This window comes from Coffea eugenioides, chromosome 5 (assembly GCF_003713205.1).
Source record: "Coffea eugenioides isolate CCC68of chromosome 5, Ceug_1.0, whole genome shotgun sequence".
Taxonomy (NCBI): domain Eukaryota; kingdom Viridiplantae; phylum Streptophyta; class Magnoliopsida; order Gentianales; family Rubiaceae; genus Coffea; species Coffea eugenioides.
The window spans coordinates 47,100,817-47,120,535 of NC_040039.1; the positions used below are offsets into that span (position 1 = coordinate 47,100,817).

Below are 19,719 nucleotides of genomic sequence, written 5' to 3' on the forward strand. Positions count from 1 at the left end.
TATTTATTTTTTCGAAAAAGAAAACCTTTAATATGTCTCCTGTACACGGCTTTTGCATCCTTTATTCCAGCAGTAGAATAAGAACAATTATCATCAGAAGTAGAGGTGGCAAATCAACCCACTTAATTAAATTTACCCATACCCGTCCATGAATAGATGGGTATGGGTATCTTAAATTTTTATATATGGATATAAATGGGTTACCCAATAATACCCATTTAATAAATGGGTATTATTGGGTAACCCAAATAAATGGGTATTATTGGGTAACCCATCAAACCCAATTAACCCATTTAGAATTCTCTTACCCCCAAGTCTCTTCTTTTTCCCCACCCATTTTTTTTTTCAAATTTTTCATTTTGTCATGATGTTAACTACCTTTGTTTCATTATTACAATTATTTGTTGGTTTTATTTTATTATTTTATTTTCTCTTAGTTTGTTAACTTGTTCATTTTTCAGCATTACTAATTTATGATAAATTTTAGCCTATTTTCTTATCTTTCTAAAATGAAATTTTAAATTTATATATGAAAAAAATGTTAGGGGTTCAAAATTTTTGGATTAAATTTTTATAGTACTTAGTTCAAATTTTGATATTCTTATTATTCAATTATTAAATAATAGGTAATTTTGTGACATAGAGTATAAATGAAAAAAATTGGTAATTAAGTTTATTGAACATTATAAATAAATATTTAAAACTAATGATGGGTACAAAGAGTGGTATAAATTGATAACTTAGTTTGCAAAAATGAATTTAAATGAGTTTACAAAAAAGTTAAAATAAATGGGTTATAAATGGGTAATTGGGTTACCCAATTCATTTTTTGACTTACCCATTTATACCCATCTAATTAAATGGGTATAAATGAGTTGACTCACTTATACCCATTACCCATTACCCATTTTTTCCAACCCAAACCCGCCCAAGTCACCCATTTTGACACCTCTAATCAGAAATAAGGTCTGAAAAAAGCCATGCAACTCCATCCCACCTGTTTCATGCTATAGTCAGCTTTGAGCCACCAATCAGCAATCTACTCATTCAATGATTTCGAGCCTAACCACCGATCTTCAATGAAATTAACTCTAAAATGAACAACAAAAGAACCTTGTTCGTCATTACAATTTGAAAGCCAATTAAATAGGAAAAAAAAATGAAGGGAAGAAACTAATTCGTGTAGGGCCTTTTCGTCTTTGGCTGTATAATCAAATTGCTCATCAGTTTACAGAGAATGAATCATTCCTTTGTAGTAGTAGCACAAAAATGCCAACAATGGCTTACACTAAAATGCTCAAATACTTTCTCATCAGTTGATGATGGAAGCCCTTGTCCAAAAATAAAATGCTTTTCTGGGAGCATCAACAGCAATATCTGTGTTCTTCTTCCTTGAGGGAGGAAAATGGCCAAAACCAACAAACATCGTGATTGCTCTTATTCTTGTGACAAGCTCCCAAAGGCATCAGGTGGCCATACCTAGAGGTGAAATTTATCAGGATTAGCCAACATTTGAAAACTGAAGTGAACAAACAAGCCCATAGTGGGGGAAAAAAAAAAAGAAAAGACAACCAAAAGTAATGATTGAAGTATCACTTCAAGGCCATCATTCACTCCAAGGAAAGGGAGTGAATGGGATGCTCATACTAAGTATGTAATTCGATTGACAGAAACAAGGTTCTACATAGAAGAGTTATGTAGAGCATGAGACAAGGATCTAGATATGTGAGTTAGTTTAGTGTTTTGTCTACTGGAATACTCCTGCAGTTCTAATAACTGAGAAATTTCTATCTCCTAAACATTCTTCTTTCTGCTTTTTAGTTGAGATGGCATATCTTTCTGAATTCTTAGGAAACAAAAGAAATTAACATTCCAAGGGTATAAAGCCTCGTATGTTCACCAGAAAACAGGAAATAGAAAGAATATGGATAGATCTGGTAAATTACAATTACCACGACAAAAATTAAATACCATATAAACCTTGCAATAATCAAGTGCAAACATCACTGGGCAAAAGTGGACAGTTAACAGCAAGACTAAAAAGTACAGAACTTACCCTCCAGAATGCTTTGCCTAGAATAAGACCATAAGGGACCGGGCCAAACTGCCTTGAATCCCTTGATGAATAAATATTATCCCCCTGAATCCACACATGCCCCCTTGGAACCTGTACAACCAAACAATAACAGCATAATTGGGAATGTCTTTACAGGAAAAAAAGATAGACACCTCAGATAATAGTTTCAAGACACTGCCCCACATATTACAAAACCAGATTCTTAGTTGATCAAAAACTCAAGAATCAACACATAAACAAAAGTGGAACATAGACTAATGCAACTCTACAAAAGAATCAATCTGTAATAGCACATGAATGGCACATAAATCCTAAATACTGAAAAGCATCAATCTCAATCAATTTGCATTTGCTTTAAGCCTTCCATCTTTTCTCAGTAGTTCAGCATAAAAGTGTACAGTAGGCTTTATACAATTTTTCGACAAAAAGAAAGCAGATAAAAATACAACAGTTTGCTAATGAACAAAATGTATAGGAGGCTTCATAAAGTGATTCAATCATCAAGAACGGATTTTTTATGACTAAAGAAACTGAAGAAGACCAAAGAACCATGCCTTAGCATCACACATACGAGCAATCAAACTTAAAAACACACCAGAATTGCAATTGAAGCTCAATTTAATCCAAATTCATCATAAAAAGTTCGAAATAAAAGATACATAGCTCTAAAAGCAGCAAAAATATACCACAACGGTGTGGCTTCGGTCACTGAGAGCGGGTTCCACTAAGAAAGTGACACTTTCACCCTCCACAGCAACAATCCGCTTGGTAACAGTCTTCCTAGGGTTTTCAGGGGACCGGACCACCACCACATCCCCGGGTCCAACCTTCCCAAACTTCTGCGACAGGTGTTCTACTAGTACTACGTCGCCGGTTAGATTCAAAGTCGGCAGCATGCTTGGACCATAAACCTGGAAAGCAATAGTAGTAACAATGAGAAATTTTTCATAATAAAAAGAAAACAAAAATGATAAGAAAAAGAAGTTGGGGGGTTGGCGAGGCGTACGAGAACTGGGGTGCAGACATGGGTGTTGGTGACGTGCAAAAGGCAGAGGAATTTGGCGATGAGGAAGGATTGAGAAAAGCCTTCTTTTATTATGGGTTTCCATTGCCTCACGAATTGGAATAATCTACTCATCTCATCTTTTCCGCCACCGCCCTCGCTGCCCTCCGCCGGAAAAGTGGAGCAGAGATTGGTGTAGTGCTTCTTCCGATGTGCTTGGCTGGCTGGCTGCAGTGTACTAGTAGTGTTTGTTTTTGTTTTTGTTTTTGTTTTTTTTGACTTTTGGGCAAGTATAAATTTGTAACGACGGTCCTTGAAGTTCTTAGTAATTGTTATTTTGGACTGCAAAGATTTATATTCTTCGATAGTGTTCTTATCTTTTTAGCAGCAATCTCTTTACTGTTCATTTACAGGCTTCACTCGTCGTTTTTGTATCTTGGATATGCATCCAATGGTTCTTTATTGTTGTTAATCGATGAGTTTTGGTTCTTTTCTGTTGTTAATCAATGAGCATTAACAGGAGATATGGATGTTTAGAATTTTGTAATAGAAAATGATGAAAAAATCAATAGAAAACAAAAAATGATAGAAGATGCAAATAGTCTTCTTCGCTATCAAAACTTGAGTAACTGGAAAGTCATAAAATTTCAACATACAAACTTGGTTTAAAATTTGCAAGATCATATGGTAACAAATTTCAAAGAAGATCAACATAGTTAACAAGAATTCCATTGGCTGAGGCAGGATAATGTACTTGTACTTTAGCGAGATGAAAGTTCCAAGTTTAAATTCACTGCTGTCTAATTGAGATACATAGCCTATACCTTTCTCCTAACAAGAGGGACGAGGGGAAAAGGTGAAGAAATAAACAGTGAACAATGGACTCAGAAAGAGTGTTGCTGAGTATTAAGTATGAGGCTACCCTTTAGCGTACAATCACAAGGCAATTTCAGATCAGTCTGCCCGCCAATATGCCCCCAAGAAAGTGGAACTCGCTGGAATAAGAGCTCAAGTGATGGCTGGGAATCTTTTACAGCATACAACAGCTTCTCCTTGATAAAATCTATTCAACGGAGAAGCAACCAGCAGTCAAAACAGGATCCTCCTTGACCACCCCTTCACTTGGCTCGAACAAATTCCCGTAAAGAATGTAGAAGACAAGACGTCTAGATTTAGCCTTTAGTGTCAAAGATATATCCATTTATGCAATACGTTTAAGATTGTATTTTACAAATTCCTCCAGAGCAAGTCGGTAGGGACTAGACGGTAGGCATTGCAGATTTTGGATTGCGAGATCGCCTTTCTCTTTTGCCAACTCTTGTGCTCTCTCAATGCCTCCAGAGCTCTTTACCACATTAATGGCTTCCTCGAGAGATCCAGCTTCACAAAATTCAGATTCAATCATATCCCTTAGTTTTGACTCTTTCTCCAGTGCAAAAATTACTGGAGCAGTCAGATTTCCTTTTGCCAAGTCACTTCCTGCTGGTTTCCCCAGCTGCTCAGCAGATTGAGTAAAGTCCAATACATCATCAACAACTTGAAAGGATAGACCGAGGTTCTTGCCATATTGGTACATACTCTCACAAGCATCACTGTCAACCCCACTAAAAATGGCTGCACCTTTGGTGCTTGCAGAAATCAAGGAGGCTGTTTTGTAGTAACTCTTGATTAAGTACTCGTCAAGTTCAACATCACAGTCAAATAAGCTGGATGCCTGCTTTATTTCACCGCTTGCAAAGTCTTTAATAACCTGCCATAAAAGCCTCACTTAAGAGATGAGAAGAGCTTGAAGCATATGGTATTTAGATAAAGATCTTCACATGACCATGCAAGTCACAGACTATGTTCCAGAAGCTGGTGCTTGATTGACTCCTATTGTATGGTTACCAACTTTTAAATGGTCAACCGGATTTTATTTACCTGACTGATGAGCTTGATGACCTCAATGTTCTCAAGGTTAGCCAGGTACCATGATGATTGTGCAAACATGAAATCTCCAGCCAGCACAGCCACTCTAGTACCATATAATTGATGAACAGTTTCCTTCCCTGCAAAATATTTGTACATCTGAGAGGTTGTGGAAAAAGGGATGTATGAAATTTTGACAAGAAATAACCCCTATATCGGATGTTTATTTAATCATCGATATTAATGAAATACCACCAGAGAGTATAAGTAGAACAAGTAATCCAGATTGACAATGTAGTTCTAAGTAGGAGTTGCAGAGACGACATAGACAGCTCCCTTTATTCTTGTATTAACAATGGATGTGCTACTGTACGAGGTCCTAAGCATTCAACTTCAGCAGCAGAAGCTCATAGGACTAGTGAGCAAAGCTCACTATACATAACCTACTGCAGCTTTCTCTTTGTGTACAGCAAAAAGTGGTTTATACTCTTTAGAAGGTTGCGCGGGAACAAAAGGAAGATAAAATAGAACCAGAATTGTGTACTTTAAGTGAAGATATTTGCACCAAACCAGAAAAACTATCATTCCATACAGGCAATAATTTAACCTACCTCTTCTCATGTCACTTTCATCTAACACATCATCATGAATCAAACTTGCCGTGTGGATCATTTCAATGATCTCAGCCAATCGTTTGTGTTCTTTGGTAAGATCTCTAAACAAGAAAAGTGTGAATGAGTTTCATAAAACAATTTAACAGGATGAATGCTTTAACAGAAACAACCACATGAAGCTCACTTCAAACCAGCAATTTCAGCAGTGGCTCGTGACACTAAGAAAACTAGTGCAGGTCTCATCCTCTTGCCACCAGCACCAAAAATCTGCTTTGCAGCTGCCATCAAGACGGGGTTTTCTGCACCAACAATCTAAAAAACGACTCACATCAGAAAACAGTAATAATGAAGACAATGTAAGATGTCAAGGAAAACTTCATCTGCTAGTGCAAAACAAATTAGAACTTGAAGCACAACAGACAAAAAGAGATTGCTTAAATTACATCATTCATAATATGGGACAAGCCATACTAGAAATAAATTTGATCTGAAGACCACAAATTAAAGAAGGAAAAAAAGACTAGCTTTAATTTCTCAGACAAGATGTCATGATGGAAGAATGGTTTTACAGCAGAAAACAAAGCACAACTACTGAATATTTGCTAGTTGACATGTACTACCAACGTCTGGAATTATAATTTAACAGCGACAATGAACTTTAACTCTGTCTGACTTGAAGCTAGAAAAGCTCATTTGATCTGCAGTTCTGAAAACTACAAATACACAATCCAATAGCCACTGTAATCAGTTCGCCCACTTCTGTAATAACAGCAGCAATAATGCCAGTAATCTAACTGTCCAAATTCATGCCACAAATGCCACAGATCGTTACATCATACTCGGCTCAACATCTATATATTAGTCAATGTCCTAGTGGCTAGTAGCTCTGGTGGATAGTAACAGTGCCATAAATGGGAATCACATCAGATTCACCTCAACTAAGAATAACTGCTTGGAGCTCATCACGGTGCTAAGTAATCCTGCAATCTCCAAAGCTAAGGTCATGATGGACATGCTTTCCACCAATAGCACTGCTTTCCCAACAATTTGAACACGCGATTCTCATAAGCAATTGGCTTCTTTTCAACTATCAAACACAATTTCTACCAGTGCTTATCTGACATCACAATTTCTTCATGATCACTATAACAACTTGTAACCTTCACTTTCGCAAGAATCTTATCATCCTATCCATCATATATCTTTCTTTTCGTTGCCACCATACAGACGTACTACAACTATAGCAGCTATAAATTCTACAAAACTACAACTTGAAAATTGATTCTCACGAATACTGTCATAACGATAACTTGCTAGGAAATGCGTGCAGAATAACGTCGTCAAAATATGAAATTTGAAATTTAAGTAAACAAGAGTCTACATAGGGCACTCACTGAAAGTAAATTTTTGTTCAATGTTTGAAGATCATCAGCAACAGCTTCAAACAAGTGTGGAAGTGAAATAGGGCTTGTCGACTCTCTCATCAAATCCAATGCTGGAGGAGGACCTGGAACTACGCCTGCAGTAAGATCGTAATTAAATTAAGCCATAGTCCCTAGAAGTTTTTGTGTGTGTGTGTGTGTGTTGTTGGGGGGTGGGGGGGTGTGTCGGTGGATGGGTGGGCACAGTATTTCAATACACAAACAATTTGTTAATGGACTACCACTTCATTAGCCTAGTCAAGAAAGAGAAACACGTACCACCGAGTAAAGCCTCCGGGGTCTTAGTTGAGAAGACACGGCACCGGCCAACATCCCGGCGGCAACACTGCAATTTCCGAGCTTTATAGCCTCTATGGACACTTCTAAGCAATCCCTTTTTAGAATCCTTTACATGGAGCCTGTCAAATGATGAACTGGAAAAGCAACCACAAGCCACAAAATCCAACCTTGTCCTCACAAATTCAAGATTATGGCATGTCATTGACATCATCCTCAGCTCAATTTACTTGCTAAAACCACAAAATGTCCCCCAGAAATCAAGAACCCACTCCAGGGAATTGCTCAAATCATCATCTTCCCCAGACAAAAATCATCCTCAACTTAAGCAAGTTGAATACTTTGAATTGACCCGAGGCAGAAAAGAACTGATTTTGTTGTCAATTTGGCATTAAAGTTGGTATCTTTTTTGTTTTGAGAAAGAAGAGGAGTTGAAGTTGAAGTGGAAGTACGAAGTACGAAGTACAATCCAAAATTAGAGATGGGATTCGTGTTTTGCAAAAACACCAATGAATTGAGTGGATGAAATAATAATACCACAAAAAAATTGTTGCATTTGAATTTCTTGCACCCTTTAATTCTTTTTAGCGTTTCGTCTTTTCCTTTTTCCCTTTTGGACATAAAATTGAGATTACACGGATGTTAAAAGGTGGAGGCTGATGTTTGACAGTTTGAGGATACAAGACAGGAGGGAAATTGAGAGGCAATGAAAGGGGGAAAGATTGTGGACCTTATCTAAGCAAGTTTTAGTTTTGTGTCCCATGGCAATTGCTGACCTGTTGGTCTCACCAGAGCCAAGTACTAGCACAGTATCATTTGCTCATCTGATACCAAGATTCTGCCATGTGTGTGATTTCCATTGACCCATTTTTTAACTGGCTTGGCATGATGTGATTAAGTAAAAGTTACGTAGTTCAAGTATCATTACACAGTAATTACAAGAAAAGATGATCATTTTAGAAAGAAAAACATAAGTATCTTAATGATGAACGTCTAGAATAGCTCCTTTTAGAGGTAGACTCCTCCACCGAAATTGATATTGGAACTCATCTAATTAAAAGAACATATGATAACATCCCAGATTTGCTGATAAGCTTTTTGCCTGATTTAGTCCCATGTCCAACTAATTTATTGGACTCTCTTGTTGTGTAAGCATAGTAATGCGATGATTTACCTTCCTTTACTTTTGCAGTGAACTTTAAAAAAAATGTAAATAAATAGAGTGTAGCTTTCTTATGTGCTAAAATAAAAAAGTAGACTTCTCCTCTAGCTAGATTCGTGACATTTCACTAGTAATAACATTAATTAAAAAAAAAAGAGAAAATTGGTGAATTTTAAGATTTTTATATTCGTATCTATCATTTAGGTATATTTGTTTTTAAATTTGCTTTTTGCTGGTGAGCTCGTCACATAATTTTTGTATGAGGGAAGTGCCTTTGTGTTTAGATGCAAAACCCTTTGGAATTTTGTAGAAAGCTTGTGAATATTTCAACAGCAGTAATCGTGTTTAGAATAGGGTAAATCAGTAGAAGTGAAAAACAAGTGAAACAGAATTAGGTATCGTACTGAAGGTGTCACAGTCTCGAGTTGCAGAAAAATTATTGCGATGAGACAATTGATTAACTCATTTCTATAATTGTACTGGATGATGTAAAATAATTTTTTTGTTTGGTTTTTTAATTCTTGGAAATAGACAAACCCATTTTATATCGTCTCCATGAAGTTGAACTATCAACTTGAAAGATGCCTACTAAAATTTTGGTTCTCATAACTGCAAGGCAATAATAAATTAATAATCGTCGACCCTTTTCCTCTCTCTTTTTTTTTTCTCGCTTAGTTAAATAAATCATCACAGAAATGATTGGGCTCTGTGCTTTTCACATAATGAATCAAGTTCTTGAAACATTTTTCATGATTAGCAGCAAAAGCATTACAAGAATCGACTATAGTGTTCTTCCTCCTCAGTCATTTCCCAACTTTCACTCATAGATGCAGTTGCCATAACCTGCAAATCCAAACGAAAACAAATAAATGTATATATATATATATATATTTAAAAAACACTACAATGAGCCCAGGTTTTAATGACTGCAGTATTATCAGATTTAAGATACAAGCAAAGTTCAGTTTTTTTTTTTTACTGCCCATGTGGTCAAAACCATTTTCAACAATCAAGCATTGTAGTTTATGCTAGTTGATATACTAGTCAATGCTAGAGATCAGGAGGGATGTTTTTCAGATGTACTAAACTTTATTGTAGCTGTGTAAGACTAAGAGTATATATTTAGTGCAATGAAAAGTTGTTGAATGTTTGAGGTATGCTGCAGAACTTACTTGGATCAGAAATGACAATGAGACCAGAGTTACCAAAATAGCAATTCCAATGGTTCCTGCCCCTGGATTGGTAATAGAGATTCATGGCTATGGAAGCATGATTTATGAGACTATCTGGAGAGGAACATGGGCAACCCTTCTGCAGAATCCTGCAATCTACCTGAGAGCAAGCGTAATTTATATTGTTTAATAGAGCTGCCTGATCTGATGAAGGTTTAGCCACGCACCAAGTTTTCTGCAATGAAGGAATGAATGCAAGATATCAGCATAAACAATACAGAAGATGCTAGGCCTCCTTCAGTTAATTGTTTGATTGATCTTAGTGTTACCTGTCCATTCACAATTGATGAATTGCAAACTGCAAGAGCAAAAAATACAATTAGCAAATGCAAATCTCATCCTTAGCCATTTAACTTTAGAATTCAGTGTTAACTTCCTAACCCAAACCAACTCCACACAAGGCCGGTTACATAATCAGGTAATAAAGATGCTGATAAAACAATCCCAAGCCAAATCCGAAATATGTTAAGGCATCATAAAAGTAGAAAAAGATGCAATACATCATCTTTCCAATAAGAGACAAAAGAGGAAAATGTTGGATTGACTTTGTGGTAAAAATGCAAAAAGGGGTGCTTTTGAATCAAGTATTGCAAGATACTTCAGCACAAACAGGACTCGAGCCCTTTGTCATCAGCCGAAATGATGTGTGCTGGGAAAGCAGCTACAATGTAGTACATCATACGGTAAGATATAAATGAGCTTTTTCACTTGTGAATGTGTATATCAAAGATCACTTGAGAACTGCTGCTGAAATCTAGGAGATACATACCTGAAATCAATGACAAGAGCAGGAAGAAAAGTGCGATAGCTGCTTTAGCCATACTGGTATTGAAACAGCAACAGAAAGAAAAGTGACTGTCAAGGCCTGTAGGTTTCACTGAAAAAATAGAGTGACAGCAAGATCTTTTTAAGGAGAAGAAAAGGCAGCTGAGAGCTAATTAACGGCTATATTCACTTTAGGAGCCGTTACCTACGGAATAATGGATTGTGGTGGAAATGGGACCAGAAAAGTACCATCTGAGAGGACCAATATGCAATGTGACTGCTGACTCTTTAATGTTGCCACTTTTCAGTTACTGTGACTTTCCATCTTTGCAGCATTTGCTCATTACAAGTCATCAAATTATATTGATGAGGAGGAGCTGAATTTTTGGTAAAAATTCTTCTTGTGTTATTGATCACATTGTAACAACTAAATGGTTATAAGATAATTTAAAATCTGCAAAAAAAAAAAAAAAAAATTCCGATTACGAATTTGGGCTTTTTATTTGTTGGGCACATTTTAAGAATCAGAGAAACAAAAGACAAAATCTTACAGATGTCTTTGTTGAACATGATGATCCTGTATAACCTTTCTTGATTCTTTTCCTCAAGTAGTTGATATGGTGTAGCTGGTGTAACCGAATATTTTCCTTCAAAAAGGAAAAGATGATTGATTTTTTCCCCATATAAAGAAAGAAAAGTTGAAAGGGGGAAGGGAAAAAGGACGGATCTTGTCTATACTATATACTTCACTGGCTCTTTTAATCCAAGACAGATGTCACAGATCATGTTAGTGGACACCACCAAGAAAGCACTACTGCTTCCCTTATTTCGAGGAAATCAAGACAGATCTTGGGTACCAAATGCATCTTAAAGCTAGATTCAGGAACCAAACTGCATCTAGATTCCCCGTCCTTTGTCTAAGTAGCCCAGTAAAGGATTTTGTTTCTCTTGATTCTTGAACTTTTTAATTGTTTGCAACTTCTTGGAATATTTTGTCTAGGCACTACGCAGACAATGCTGGAGGTCTGAACTCCTCCAAGTCCAAGACTGCAATTCTCAAGAGAAACTGGGATCCGCAACAAACGAATGAAATTTGAGTAGTTCAACTACTTGTCCCTCCAGCTGAGCATTTGTTAATTGTACAATAACAATTACTTACTTTGACTTTTCTACTGTTACAACACTTTTACTAAGCTATTCATCGAATGGATAATTGCGTAGTGATTTGCGGACAGTGCTTGTAGCTTGTCGGCAACTCACCAGCAACTGATGACCATCTTAAGTAGTATCAAAATGCCCTCCAATATCAGTAATCTTCTTTCACCAATAATTGCATATATTGCCAAAATCTAGTTCAATTTGTAAAATTACTGCAAATTTCATAGCTTGGCATTCTCATGTCTCAGGCGACAACTGTCCCTTCTGTCTGATGTAAAAGCCCCACTTTTAGGATTTATGGCTCTGTTGTTTTATGACGATGGCCTTATCAATAAGCCAGCAAAATCTATGGGACCCAAATATTCGATGCATCTGACCTGCATTTTTTTTTTTCCCCATCATTGGCTTTGCAATAGTATTATCATTATGGCTGTTACAACAGTAGCTAGACTATGTATTATACCCGCAGAAGAATTACATTCCAGTTGTATTTTAGAAAATGGCTGCTGTAGCAGCAATTGCCCCTAACCTTTGGCGTTTATCACCAGCCAAAATCAAGTGCGATAGCACCCCTTGCGTCAATCCAAGAACAGAATCAGCACTGAAACGGGAAAACCATCATCTCTTATCCAGATTTTGTACCCATCTTTCTATTCAGAAACATGGCAGTTTTCACTCTCACTTCTCACTCAAAGCTGCTTCATCTTCTTCAGGTAAACTAATTATTCGTGGGCACTACTTAGATTCTTTCTTGAATACAGCTTTTGTTTTCTTACCGTAATACTTCATCTCCTTTCTTGATCTTTCCGATTCTTTCCAAGAATTCTGTCTGGATAAGAATTGAGAAATGCAACTCGAATTTATTCTTGATTGACGAAATCAAAAGCTGCTAAAAAGAACTGAAAACACGAAGTAGGTAAGTAGAAAAGTAAAGTGGTCTATCTGGGAGTCAAGTCTTGGATTAGCTATAGATTGTGAGGTATGTAAAACCGCCAGTAAAATGGGTAGGTGACTAGAAAAACTGAGACTCGAGAAGATAAGAATGGATTATTGTCTGTGCTGCCAAAGCGTGCGGGACGATGGTAGCTTGGTTGAAGCACAGCATGTGTTTTCAAACAGCCAGTGCACAACAGACTAAAAGAAGAATGTCATAGGCAATCACCAAAAATTGGAGGAAAGAATACATTTTGGTGTTTTGAGGAAAGAAAGGAGAAGTGACCTGGCATTTTGAAGTCTTAAAATGTGTCTCTACTAACAATGCATAATTTACCGAGAGACTGCCAGAATTTTTGTTTCTTTTGGACCTTTTTTTAGTAGAAGGGAAAGGGGTGGGGCGGTGGGGGAACACCTCGCATACTTCTTTCCAATTTCTGTCAGTGACTTTTTAGTCTAAATTCATCACTGTTTTGTGAAATCACAGGAAAAGATATCTTCTTTTCCTGTTTTTTCACACTTTGCAAACCCTGAATGTTTTATATGATTCCTGATGATTTATAGCTGGTTGAAAATACCATGTTGATGATATAACATTCATAGAAGATCTTAGTTTACTTACATTAGACATCCTTTAGGAGAGAATGCAGCAGCAAGTTTGCTTACTGCAGAAGATGGGCTATAAATCAAATACAAACGATGAAAATAGGTCATAGCATCATAATGTATCATCCTGCCTGAAATCTGACACTTTTACCATTGAGTTATGCTTTAGTTGAGAGTACAGAGTATACAGAGGAGCCTGCAACAAAAGTAAAGTTCCAAACGTCATTAAGCATTCCAGGCTGCTCCACCTCAATGCCATTAACTGGAACTGGTCAGTTTCTCAAACATCCTTTTAGTGCAAATTAAGGAGCTTGCTGCATGAACTTTGAAATGATTCCATTCAATTTGGGATTGTAGCTGCTGATTGAACAAATTATCTTCTGCAAATATTAAATTTATTGCAATAATGTCAGGATACAGGGAGAAAGTTTTTGCAGTCATTGGTGTCAAGGTGTATGCTGCTGGCCTATATGTGAATCAGTCAATTTTCACTAGGCTAGAGGCCTGGAAAGGGCAGTCTGCTGCAGATCTGCAACAGGATTCAGAGTTCTTTGACACAATTTTTCAGGGTAATATTGACTAAAACTGTTTGCATTTATCAAATCTGATTGAACAAGGAAAGAGGGGAGAGGGAGAAGTAAATTAAGAAGCTTATATTGATTGGAAACTGCAGCTCCTTTGGAAAAATCTCTGCAAATTGTTCTGGTGAGAGATGTGGATGGTAAAACATTTTGGGATGCCTTAGATGAAGCCATCTCTCCAAGAATTAAATCGCCTACTCCAGTTGATACCTCTGCTCTTTCTACATTTAGTACTCTGTTTCAAGGGAGGCCTCTTAATAAGGGTACCATTATCTTGTTGACTTGGCTGGACTCTACCAAAATGCTTGTAAGTTGTATGTAGTAAAATTCAATTTTCCTGCATTTCTTTATATGCTGATGGCTTTTTGCTAAAGATGTGTTTCCTCTTTTCTCCTTAGTCTTAAGCTTCTGCTGTGCTATTTTCTTTCTTGTAAACACATCAGCTTGACTCTCTTAAAAAATCTGTAGGTTTCTGTATCAAGTGATGGGCTGCCATCTGGTGTTGACGCAACTATTGAGTCAACAAATGTGATATCTGCTCTTTTTGATGTATTTCTGGGAAGTGATTCAGTTTCTCCTACTCTTAAGGCTTCAGTGACCAGTGGATTGACAGCATTGCTGAATGGCTGAAGTAAAGAAAACAAGAGAGATTTTCTGCTCAGTTGTTTTCATTCCTGACACTCAATGCTCATCATAGCTTTCTACATGAATGAACTGCTCTAAATCTTGTTTTTTACACTATGAACACTTTGGAAAGAGCATTGCTCCACTAATCTAATAACCAGAAATAAGAACCCTCCATCCTTTGGAAAGTTAGGCAATTGGCATTTCTTGCAAATCTGGTACGAATTGGTATGACTTTACTTGCTCTAGCATCTTGACAATTTCTGACATGGTAGGTCTCTTGGATGGCTCTGGTTCGAGGCACATCATTGCAATACTGAATACCTGGTTGACCTCTTCAACATGATAATCTTCTAACCTTCTGTCAATTACATATCCCTCCCTCTTCTCTTCAACAACTGCCTTTACCTGTAAAAGTGTGATATTGATATCAGTTATAAGGTAAATTTTCTCCAAACTCACAATTACTGGTATCTCAAACTTCAGAAGAGAGTCTATGATGAGAGACAGAGACAGGTTTATCATGTTTGTTTACCCGCTTGAATTCACTTAACAAATCATAAAACACAGAACAGTTAAAAGTCATACAACTGAGATCAGTATACCAAACATAACAGGTATATGCAATCTTAGTTTTCATAGAAGATTCCAATCTTGGTCGCATATGAGCATGTTAGTATCCGAATCACAAAGTGGGTGTTGGACCATCCTTTAAAAGTACCAGATGTTTTGTGATTACTTGTGATATGGTTCAATTCAAGGATATGTTCATGCACTGCAGCCTGTCAACTGAAGGTTCCCTTGTATGTAGTCGATAAGGGTCCTTCAGATTATCCTGTAAAAATAATATGCTAAAGGATTGGTGTTTAACATTTGATTCAAACTTTACCCAGGTTACAAGCTTCGTTCCCTCCTCGATGAATGTTTCATCATTTGGCTTTTTCCCTGTAAGAAGTTCCAGTAGAACTACACCGAAGCTATAGACATCTCCCTTTATGGTTGCTCTTCCTGTGTCAAAATATTCTGCAAAAGAGCATAAACTAGTAGTATAATTTTTTAAGTAGCACAAAATGCAGAAAAATTTCTGCTCTAACGTACGAGCAAGGAAAAATTAAAGCCAAATCTAGCATACCAGGAGCCAGATATCCAAATGTTCCAGCAACTAGTGTTGAAACATGAGTCTTATCAGGTTCCATCAATTTGGCTAATCCAAAATCAGATACTCGAGCCTCCAAATTCTGATCCAGCAATATATTGCTCGTTTTGATATCTCTATGTATAATGTGCGGTATACAATCATGATGAAGGTATGCCAGCCCTCTTGCAGCTCCTACTGCTATTTTGTACCTTGAAGTCCAGTCCAGAACCCTCTCGTTCGAAGATTTTCCTGCTCATTGAGTCATGATCTATAAGGCTAAATCAAGGACATTCAGAACTAATATTCAAGGACAAATTCATGCACAGTTGATTATTCTCAAGTTGTTTTGTTTTGCAGCAGTTGATTATGCTGAAAATGGATGCAAATTTATACCATATAGCAGTCCATCCAGACTTCCATTAGGCATGAGCTCGTAGATGAGAAGATTATAGTTGGGAGCAGTATAATATCCGTGAAGAGTAACTATATTCCGATGCTTAATGTCCGCCATTGCCTCTAATTCTCTCTCGAAGCCTCGATCTTGTTCTGCACTTATCCTGTTGAGTCTTTTTACTGCAAAAGATACAGAATCATTTATGGACAGTTTGTAAACTGTCCCATAACCTCCTGATCCAATAATGTCCTTGTTGCTCAATTTCATGGTCTTGTTCAAGAACATATTAGTCTTTAGAGCTTTCATCTTCGGTGAACTGAACAAGACAAGTTTCCCACCTGCGTGCTCAGACATTAAAAGATGACCTTAGTACAAATTCAGGAGAACTAACCAGCAAAAAATAGTGCACTGGAATTAATATCTTACCTGAAAAACTGTCTTGAACAAGCATTTGTTTTCTCTTCCAGCGACGGTAGCAAAGAGTTGCTATAATTAGCTTTGAAGCAACAAAAGCGAGTACACATATTGTGATATACAATGCTAAGAAGTTGGCATTTGCCATTTAGCTAGTCTTTTTGGGCTTGTTCTTGATCAATGATAAATAATCAAGAGAAAAGAGTTCTAAAGAATCTTGCTGACGCTGGGTAAAAATCTCTTAGTAAGGGCTATAAGAAATAATCTGGAAGAATACCGTATCATCCAAAGACTGGTTTCGACCTGGTCATATTCACATCTGAATTGTCACTATTGCACTGAAACAGGGAACACTGGAGCTTGCTTGATTAGTTGAACTTTGACGAAAGAATTATAGATGTTTCAAGTGAAGTGATACTGTTGAGATTAGTAGTTTGACAATTCTAGATCAGAACAGTTTAGCAGAGTGAAGGGGACCAACACTGGTACACTTTTTTTGACATTTGAATCGCTTTTTCTTGGAATTTATGCGCACACGAGATGCCTGATTAATCAATCTGGTGATTGGGATTCAGAAATGAAAATTTGGGTAGTGATTTGCTGAGGACTTATTGGAAGAGCCATGAACCACGACAGCGCATTTGGACTCAATAATTCATGGATTTTCACATACGACTTGGTAACATCTCCCACGATGCCAACCGACATCCGAAATTGTGGGCTTGAAAGTGGTCGGTTTGCTTTTGGAGGAATATTACTATTAAAAACTCAACCCTGACGGGAATTGTCTGATAAATGCAACCAAAACCAATTAAACCTGGTACAAGAGTGATAATATACTAACTACAGAAAGTTGAAGAAACGATCAAATAAATGAATCATGTGAACACTAACTATCTTTAATGCATCCATGGATTGTGCACCAGCAGCCTGCTGCCCAGCCGGCCATCCCATTTCCGTGGAAGTTGAGAATTTATCAATCTTTTGTACTTTTACCTTTTCTGGAAACATGCAGCTCCTGATGTGAAAGCAACCAGCCAATTTTCTTGGCTTTCCTCCACAAAAGTCTCTTAAGCTCTACCAACCAAAGCAAGAATCATGTGAATTAAAAGAAAAAAAAAAAGAAGATCCATACTCATCTGTAATGTGACATAGACATACTCCAAGAATATGGTCATGCACTGCAGTTATTCAATTTCTGGGCTTTCCTCCAAAAAAGTCCATCAAGCTAACCAACCAAAGCAATAATCATGTCAAATATATATATATAAGAGAAATAGATATTCATCTGTAGTGTTATAGACTCCAAGAGTTTATAGTCAGTCGTGCACCATGACAACTCACAACAATTCCTTTTTTCCTGTGTCAAATTTTCTTCTTCAATGGAATAGATAGAAGAGTTTTTTGTTTGCTTTTTATAAAGTAGGAAAGGGGTAAAATTTAAGAAGCGTGGAACAGAAACGTAAGGGGTATTGATTTCAATATCTTAATTCCTAGAGTTTCAACCTAAATACTGATGATGTTAATTCCAAAGGGGACACCAATTACGAGAAGAAGAAACACATCTACCGCAACCGGAAGGCCACGGATGTCTATCCAAAGTAGAGATAATTATTAAAGAAATCTGATTGTAGCACTTCTAAGAAAACTTCAAGTTTTCAATCAGCTTTTAAATGAAGAGGATTCCAGTTACTCAGAATTTCGAGCTTAGAGAAGATATTCTCATCATTAATGATATGGAAGTGAGGCTTTCATGAGAATATATATTACTGCTGACAAGAAGGTTTTCCATCGTTCAAGAAAACTACATGCAATTGATGCCCTCACTTGAATTTGGCCCTTTAATTTTCTTAACGTATTCAGTAGATAAAAACATACAACTGGAAGACAGACGTTTACTTCAAGTGGATCTTACCTTCCTGCAGTATGACTAATTTGCCTCTTTCATTGTTTCAGTCATTAATTGTTAAAATTGTACACTAATTATTGATGAACGCGTGAACGGATTTTGCAAATGCACATTACAAGGGGAAGTGAAGATGATCGTACTTTTAAAGTCATACAAGTAAAGATGATCGTGACAGGTTAGCAGAACCAAATGTGTATACCATGGGTGGAACCTTCAACCTCAATTAGGGGTGTCTCCGCATGGCGATTCTCTTGCCAAACTTTTCTAAAACTATCGCAACTCTTCAACATCCAATCACCTCTTTTATGGTCATTAAAAACCCATACATATCTCCGAGTATTGTCCGTCGTGTATAGTATAGACGAGACATTTTCCCTGGCATCGACCCAATCTGGGAGACCAAAGGGCCACATACCTAGAATGGAATATCCCGTTCACAGTTTGTGTAATGGTCCGATAACCAAAGAGCCAAAGCCCTTGAACCCCCGCCAAGCAGAGGCAACAATTCAAGGGATCCATGTGCAGGGTCATAAGCCACTTGCTCGTGAGATAGTCGATCTTTCCAAGCACAATAGTTGTTGACTTGTTGCGCAATCAATTTCCAAAGCAGATAGAGGTTCAATAGTAAGAGAAGCCGCCTTCCATTTACCACTCCAAAAAGAAAATGTTCTACCTCTAGTAGTGTGGTCGATGCCTTAGGCCTTAGGGTCTAACACCCCTAGGTAACGGAGGCAGAGAGACTTGGGGTGAGGCGGAGGTAGAGACTTGGGGTCGAGCTCGAGTAATACTATATTTGAGCTCAGCTCGAACAGTGCTGGCATCCTACTTGACTAGAGTTTGAGCTCGATCAAGTTAGGAAATAGAGAATTGAACTCGACTCGAAAAAAATGTTAAAAAACTTTTTAAAATATTTTTTAACATTTAATTGAGAGGGTTATGTTTAAAAAACCCTAACCCTCTCAATTATAAATCGCCCTCTCAACTCATATTTTTACTCACTCTACATCCTTTTCCGTAAGGCTGTAAACGAGTCGAGTCAAGTCGAACTTTGATCTAATCAAATAGAGTCTTGATTTAGTTTTATCAAGCTCAAACTCGATGAGTTGCCAATTTAAATCTCGAGTCCGACTCGAATTCGAGTTGAGTTCAAACTTGAGCTCGTGCTCGAGCTCGAAAAAATTTTAAAAAAAAATTTATTTTTAAAAAATAAATAAAATAATATTTTTTGCTTAATAAATAATAAAATATCGGAAATGTATATGTAATTTTACTATTAAAATAAAAAATATATATACTTGAACTCGCTAACTTAATATTTTTGAACTCGACCTCGAGTTTGATTTAGCCAACTTAAATTCGAACTCGAGTTCGATATTGATCGAACTTGAGTTGAGCTTTGATTTGAGTCACTCGCGAGCGAGTCGATTCGTTTGCAGTCCTATTTTCCCGAACCATTGTATCATTTTCTAGACCTTTTGAACCA

General features: G+C 37.1%; 5 protein-coding genes across 6 annotated transcripts; 1 reads left to right on the forward strand and 4 right to left on the reverse strand.

Moving 5' to 3' along the window:
• Nucleotides 1–1,071: 1,071 nt before the first annotated feature.
• On the reverse strand, nucleotides 1,072–3,316 carry LOC113770814 (mitochondrial inner membrane protease subunit 1). The gene is made up of 4 exons (XM_027315403.1): nucleotides 3,084–3,316; nucleotides 2,764–2,988; nucleotides 2,057–2,167; nucleotides 1,072–1,479 (listed from the first exon to the last, which is right to left on the reverse strand). Exons 1-4 carry the CDS (start codon nucleotides 3,213–3,215, stop codon nucleotides 1,438–1,440), a joined length of 510 nt encoding a protein of 169 aa, XP_027171204.1. The 5' UTR covers nucleotides 3,216–3,316; the 3' UTR covers nucleotides 1,072–1,437.
• A 424-nt stretch (nucleotides 3,317–3,740) lies between these two features.
• On the reverse strand, nucleotides 3,741–7,952 carry LOC113772153 (probable solanesyl-diphosphate synthase 3, chloroplastic). Its single transcript, XM_027316720.1, has 6 exons — nucleotides 7,303–7,952; nucleotides 6,997–7,121; nucleotides 5,787–5,914; nucleotides 5,600–5,703; nucleotides 5,001–5,128; nucleotides 3,741–4,830 (listed from the first exon to the last, which is right to left on the reverse strand). The coding sequence occupies exons 1-6, from the start codon at nucleotides 7,532–7,534 to the stop codon at nucleotides 4,282–4,284; spliced, it is 1,266 nt and encodes a 421-aa protein (XP_027172521.1). The 5' UTR covers nucleotides 7,535–7,952; the 3' UTR covers nucleotides 3,741–4,281.
• Nucleotides 7,953–9,064: 1,112 nt separating this feature from the next.
• LOC113770783 (major pollen allergen Ole e 10) lies at nucleotides 9,065–10,586 on the reverse strand. Its single transcript, XM_027315362.1, has 4 exons — nucleotides 10,484–10,586; nucleotides 9,984–10,012; nucleotides 9,655–9,889; nucleotides 9,065–9,325 (listed from the first exon to the last, which is right to left on the reverse strand). Exons 1-4 carry the CDS (start codon nucleotides 10,533–10,535, stop codon nucleotides 9,300–9,302), a joined length of 342 nt encoding a protein of 113 aa, XP_027171163.1. The 5' UTR covers nucleotides 10,536–10,586; the 3' UTR covers nucleotides 9,065–9,299.
• A 1,475-nt stretch (nucleotides 10,587–12,061) lies between these two features.
• LOC113770451 (fatty-acid-binding protein 3, chloroplastic) lies at nucleotides 12,062–14,569 on the forward strand. The gene is made up of 5 exons (XM_027314905.1): nucleotides 12,062–12,350; nucleotides 13,346–13,447; nucleotides 13,590–13,745; nucleotides 13,850–14,064; nucleotides 14,226–14,569. The coding sequence occupies exons 1-5, from the start codon at nucleotides 12,137–12,139 to the stop codon at nucleotides 14,385–14,387; spliced, it is 849 nt and encodes a 282-aa protein (XP_027170706.1). The 5' UTR covers nucleotides 12,062–12,136; the 3' UTR covers nucleotides 14,388–14,569.
• LOC113770450 (receptor-like serine/threonine-protein kinase At1g78530) lies at nucleotides 14,408–16,475 on the reverse strand. 2 transcript variants are annotated; one of them, XM_027314903.1, is made up of 5 exons: nucleotides 16,340–16,475; nucleotides 15,913–16,251; nucleotides 15,514–15,768; nucleotides 15,271–15,404; nucleotides 14,408–14,789 (listed from the first exon to the last, which is right to left on the reverse strand). In XM_027314903.1, the coding sequence occupies exons 1-5, from the start codon at nucleotides 16,473–16,475 to the stop codon at nucleotides 14,571–14,573; spliced, it is 1,083 nt and encodes a 360-aa protein (XP_027170704.1). In that variant the 3' UTR covers nucleotides 14,408–14,570. The 2 variants fall into 2 exon arrangements, with proteins under 2 accessions (XP_027170704.1, XP_027170705.1); XM_027314904.1 differs by having other exon boundaries at nucleotides 15,514–15,754; nucleotides 15,911–16,255; nucleotides 16,335–16,475.
• Between the last annotated feature and the right edge of the window lie 3,244 nt (nucleotides 16,476–19,719).

Bases quoted from the DNA above. Each gene is read 5' to 3' on its own strand.
- LOC113770451 (XM_027314905.1), top strand. From the start codon at position 12,137: ATGGCTGCTGTAGCAGCAATTGCCCCTAACCTTTGGCGTTTATCACCA. The intron at 12,351-13,345 runs GTAAACTAATTA...GTTATGCTTTAG, and splicing joins AGCTGCTTCATCTTCTTCAG to TTGAGAGTACAGAGTATACA. The intron at 14,065-14,225 runs GTAAGTTGTATG...AAAAATCTGTAG, and splicing joins TGGACTCTACCAAAATGCTT to GTTTCTGTATCAAGTGATGG.
- LOC113770450 (XM_027314903.1), bottom strand. From the start codon at position 16,475: ATGGCAAATGCCAACTTCTTAGCATTGTATATCACAATATGTGTACTC. The intron at 16,252-16,339 runs GTAAGATATTAA...CTGAGCACGCAG, and splicing joins TGTTCAAGACAGTTTTTCAG to GTGGGAAACTTGTCTTGTTC. The intron at 15,405-15,513 runs GTATGCTAGATT...GCTCTTTTGCAG, and splicing joins ATTTGGATATCTGGCTCCTG to AATATTTTGACACAGGAAGA.
- LOC113772153 (XM_027316720.1), bottom strand. From the start codon at position 7,534: ATGATGTCAATGACATGCCATAATCTTGAATTTGTGAGGACAAGGTTG. The intron at 5,704-5,786 runs GTGAGCTTCATG...TTTCTTGTTTAG, and splicing joins GCTGAAATTGCTGGTTTGAA to AGATCTTACCAAAGAACACA. The intron at 5,129-5,599 runs GTAGGTTAAATT...AATATTTTGCAG, and splicing joins TGAAAGTGACATGAGAAGAG to GGAAGGAAACTGTTCATCAA.
- LOC113770814 (XM_027315403.1), bottom strand. From the start codon at position 3,215: ATGAGTAGATTATTCCAATTCGTGAGGCAATGGAAACCCATAATAAAA. The intron at 2,989-3,083 runs GTACGCCTCGCC...ATTGCTTTCCAG, and splicing joins ATGTCTGCACCCCAGTTCTC to GTTTATGGTCCAAGCATGCT. The intron at 2,168-2,763 runs GTATATTTTTGC...TTGGTTGTACAG, and splicing joins ACCGAAGCCACACCGTTGTG to GTTCCAAGGGGGCATGTGTG.
- LOC113770783 (XM_027315362.1), bottom strand. From the start codon at position 10,535: ATGGCTAAAGCAGCTATCGCACTTTTCTTCCTGCTCTTGTCATTGATT. The intron at 9,890-9,983 runs GTAACACTAAGA...CCTTCATTGCAG, and splicing joins CATCAATTGTGAATGGACAG to AAAACTTGGTGCGTGGCTAA. The intron at 9,326-9,654 runs GTAAGTTCTGCA...TTGGATTTGCAG, and splicing joins CATTGTCATTTCTGATCCAA to GTTATGGCAACTGCATCTAT.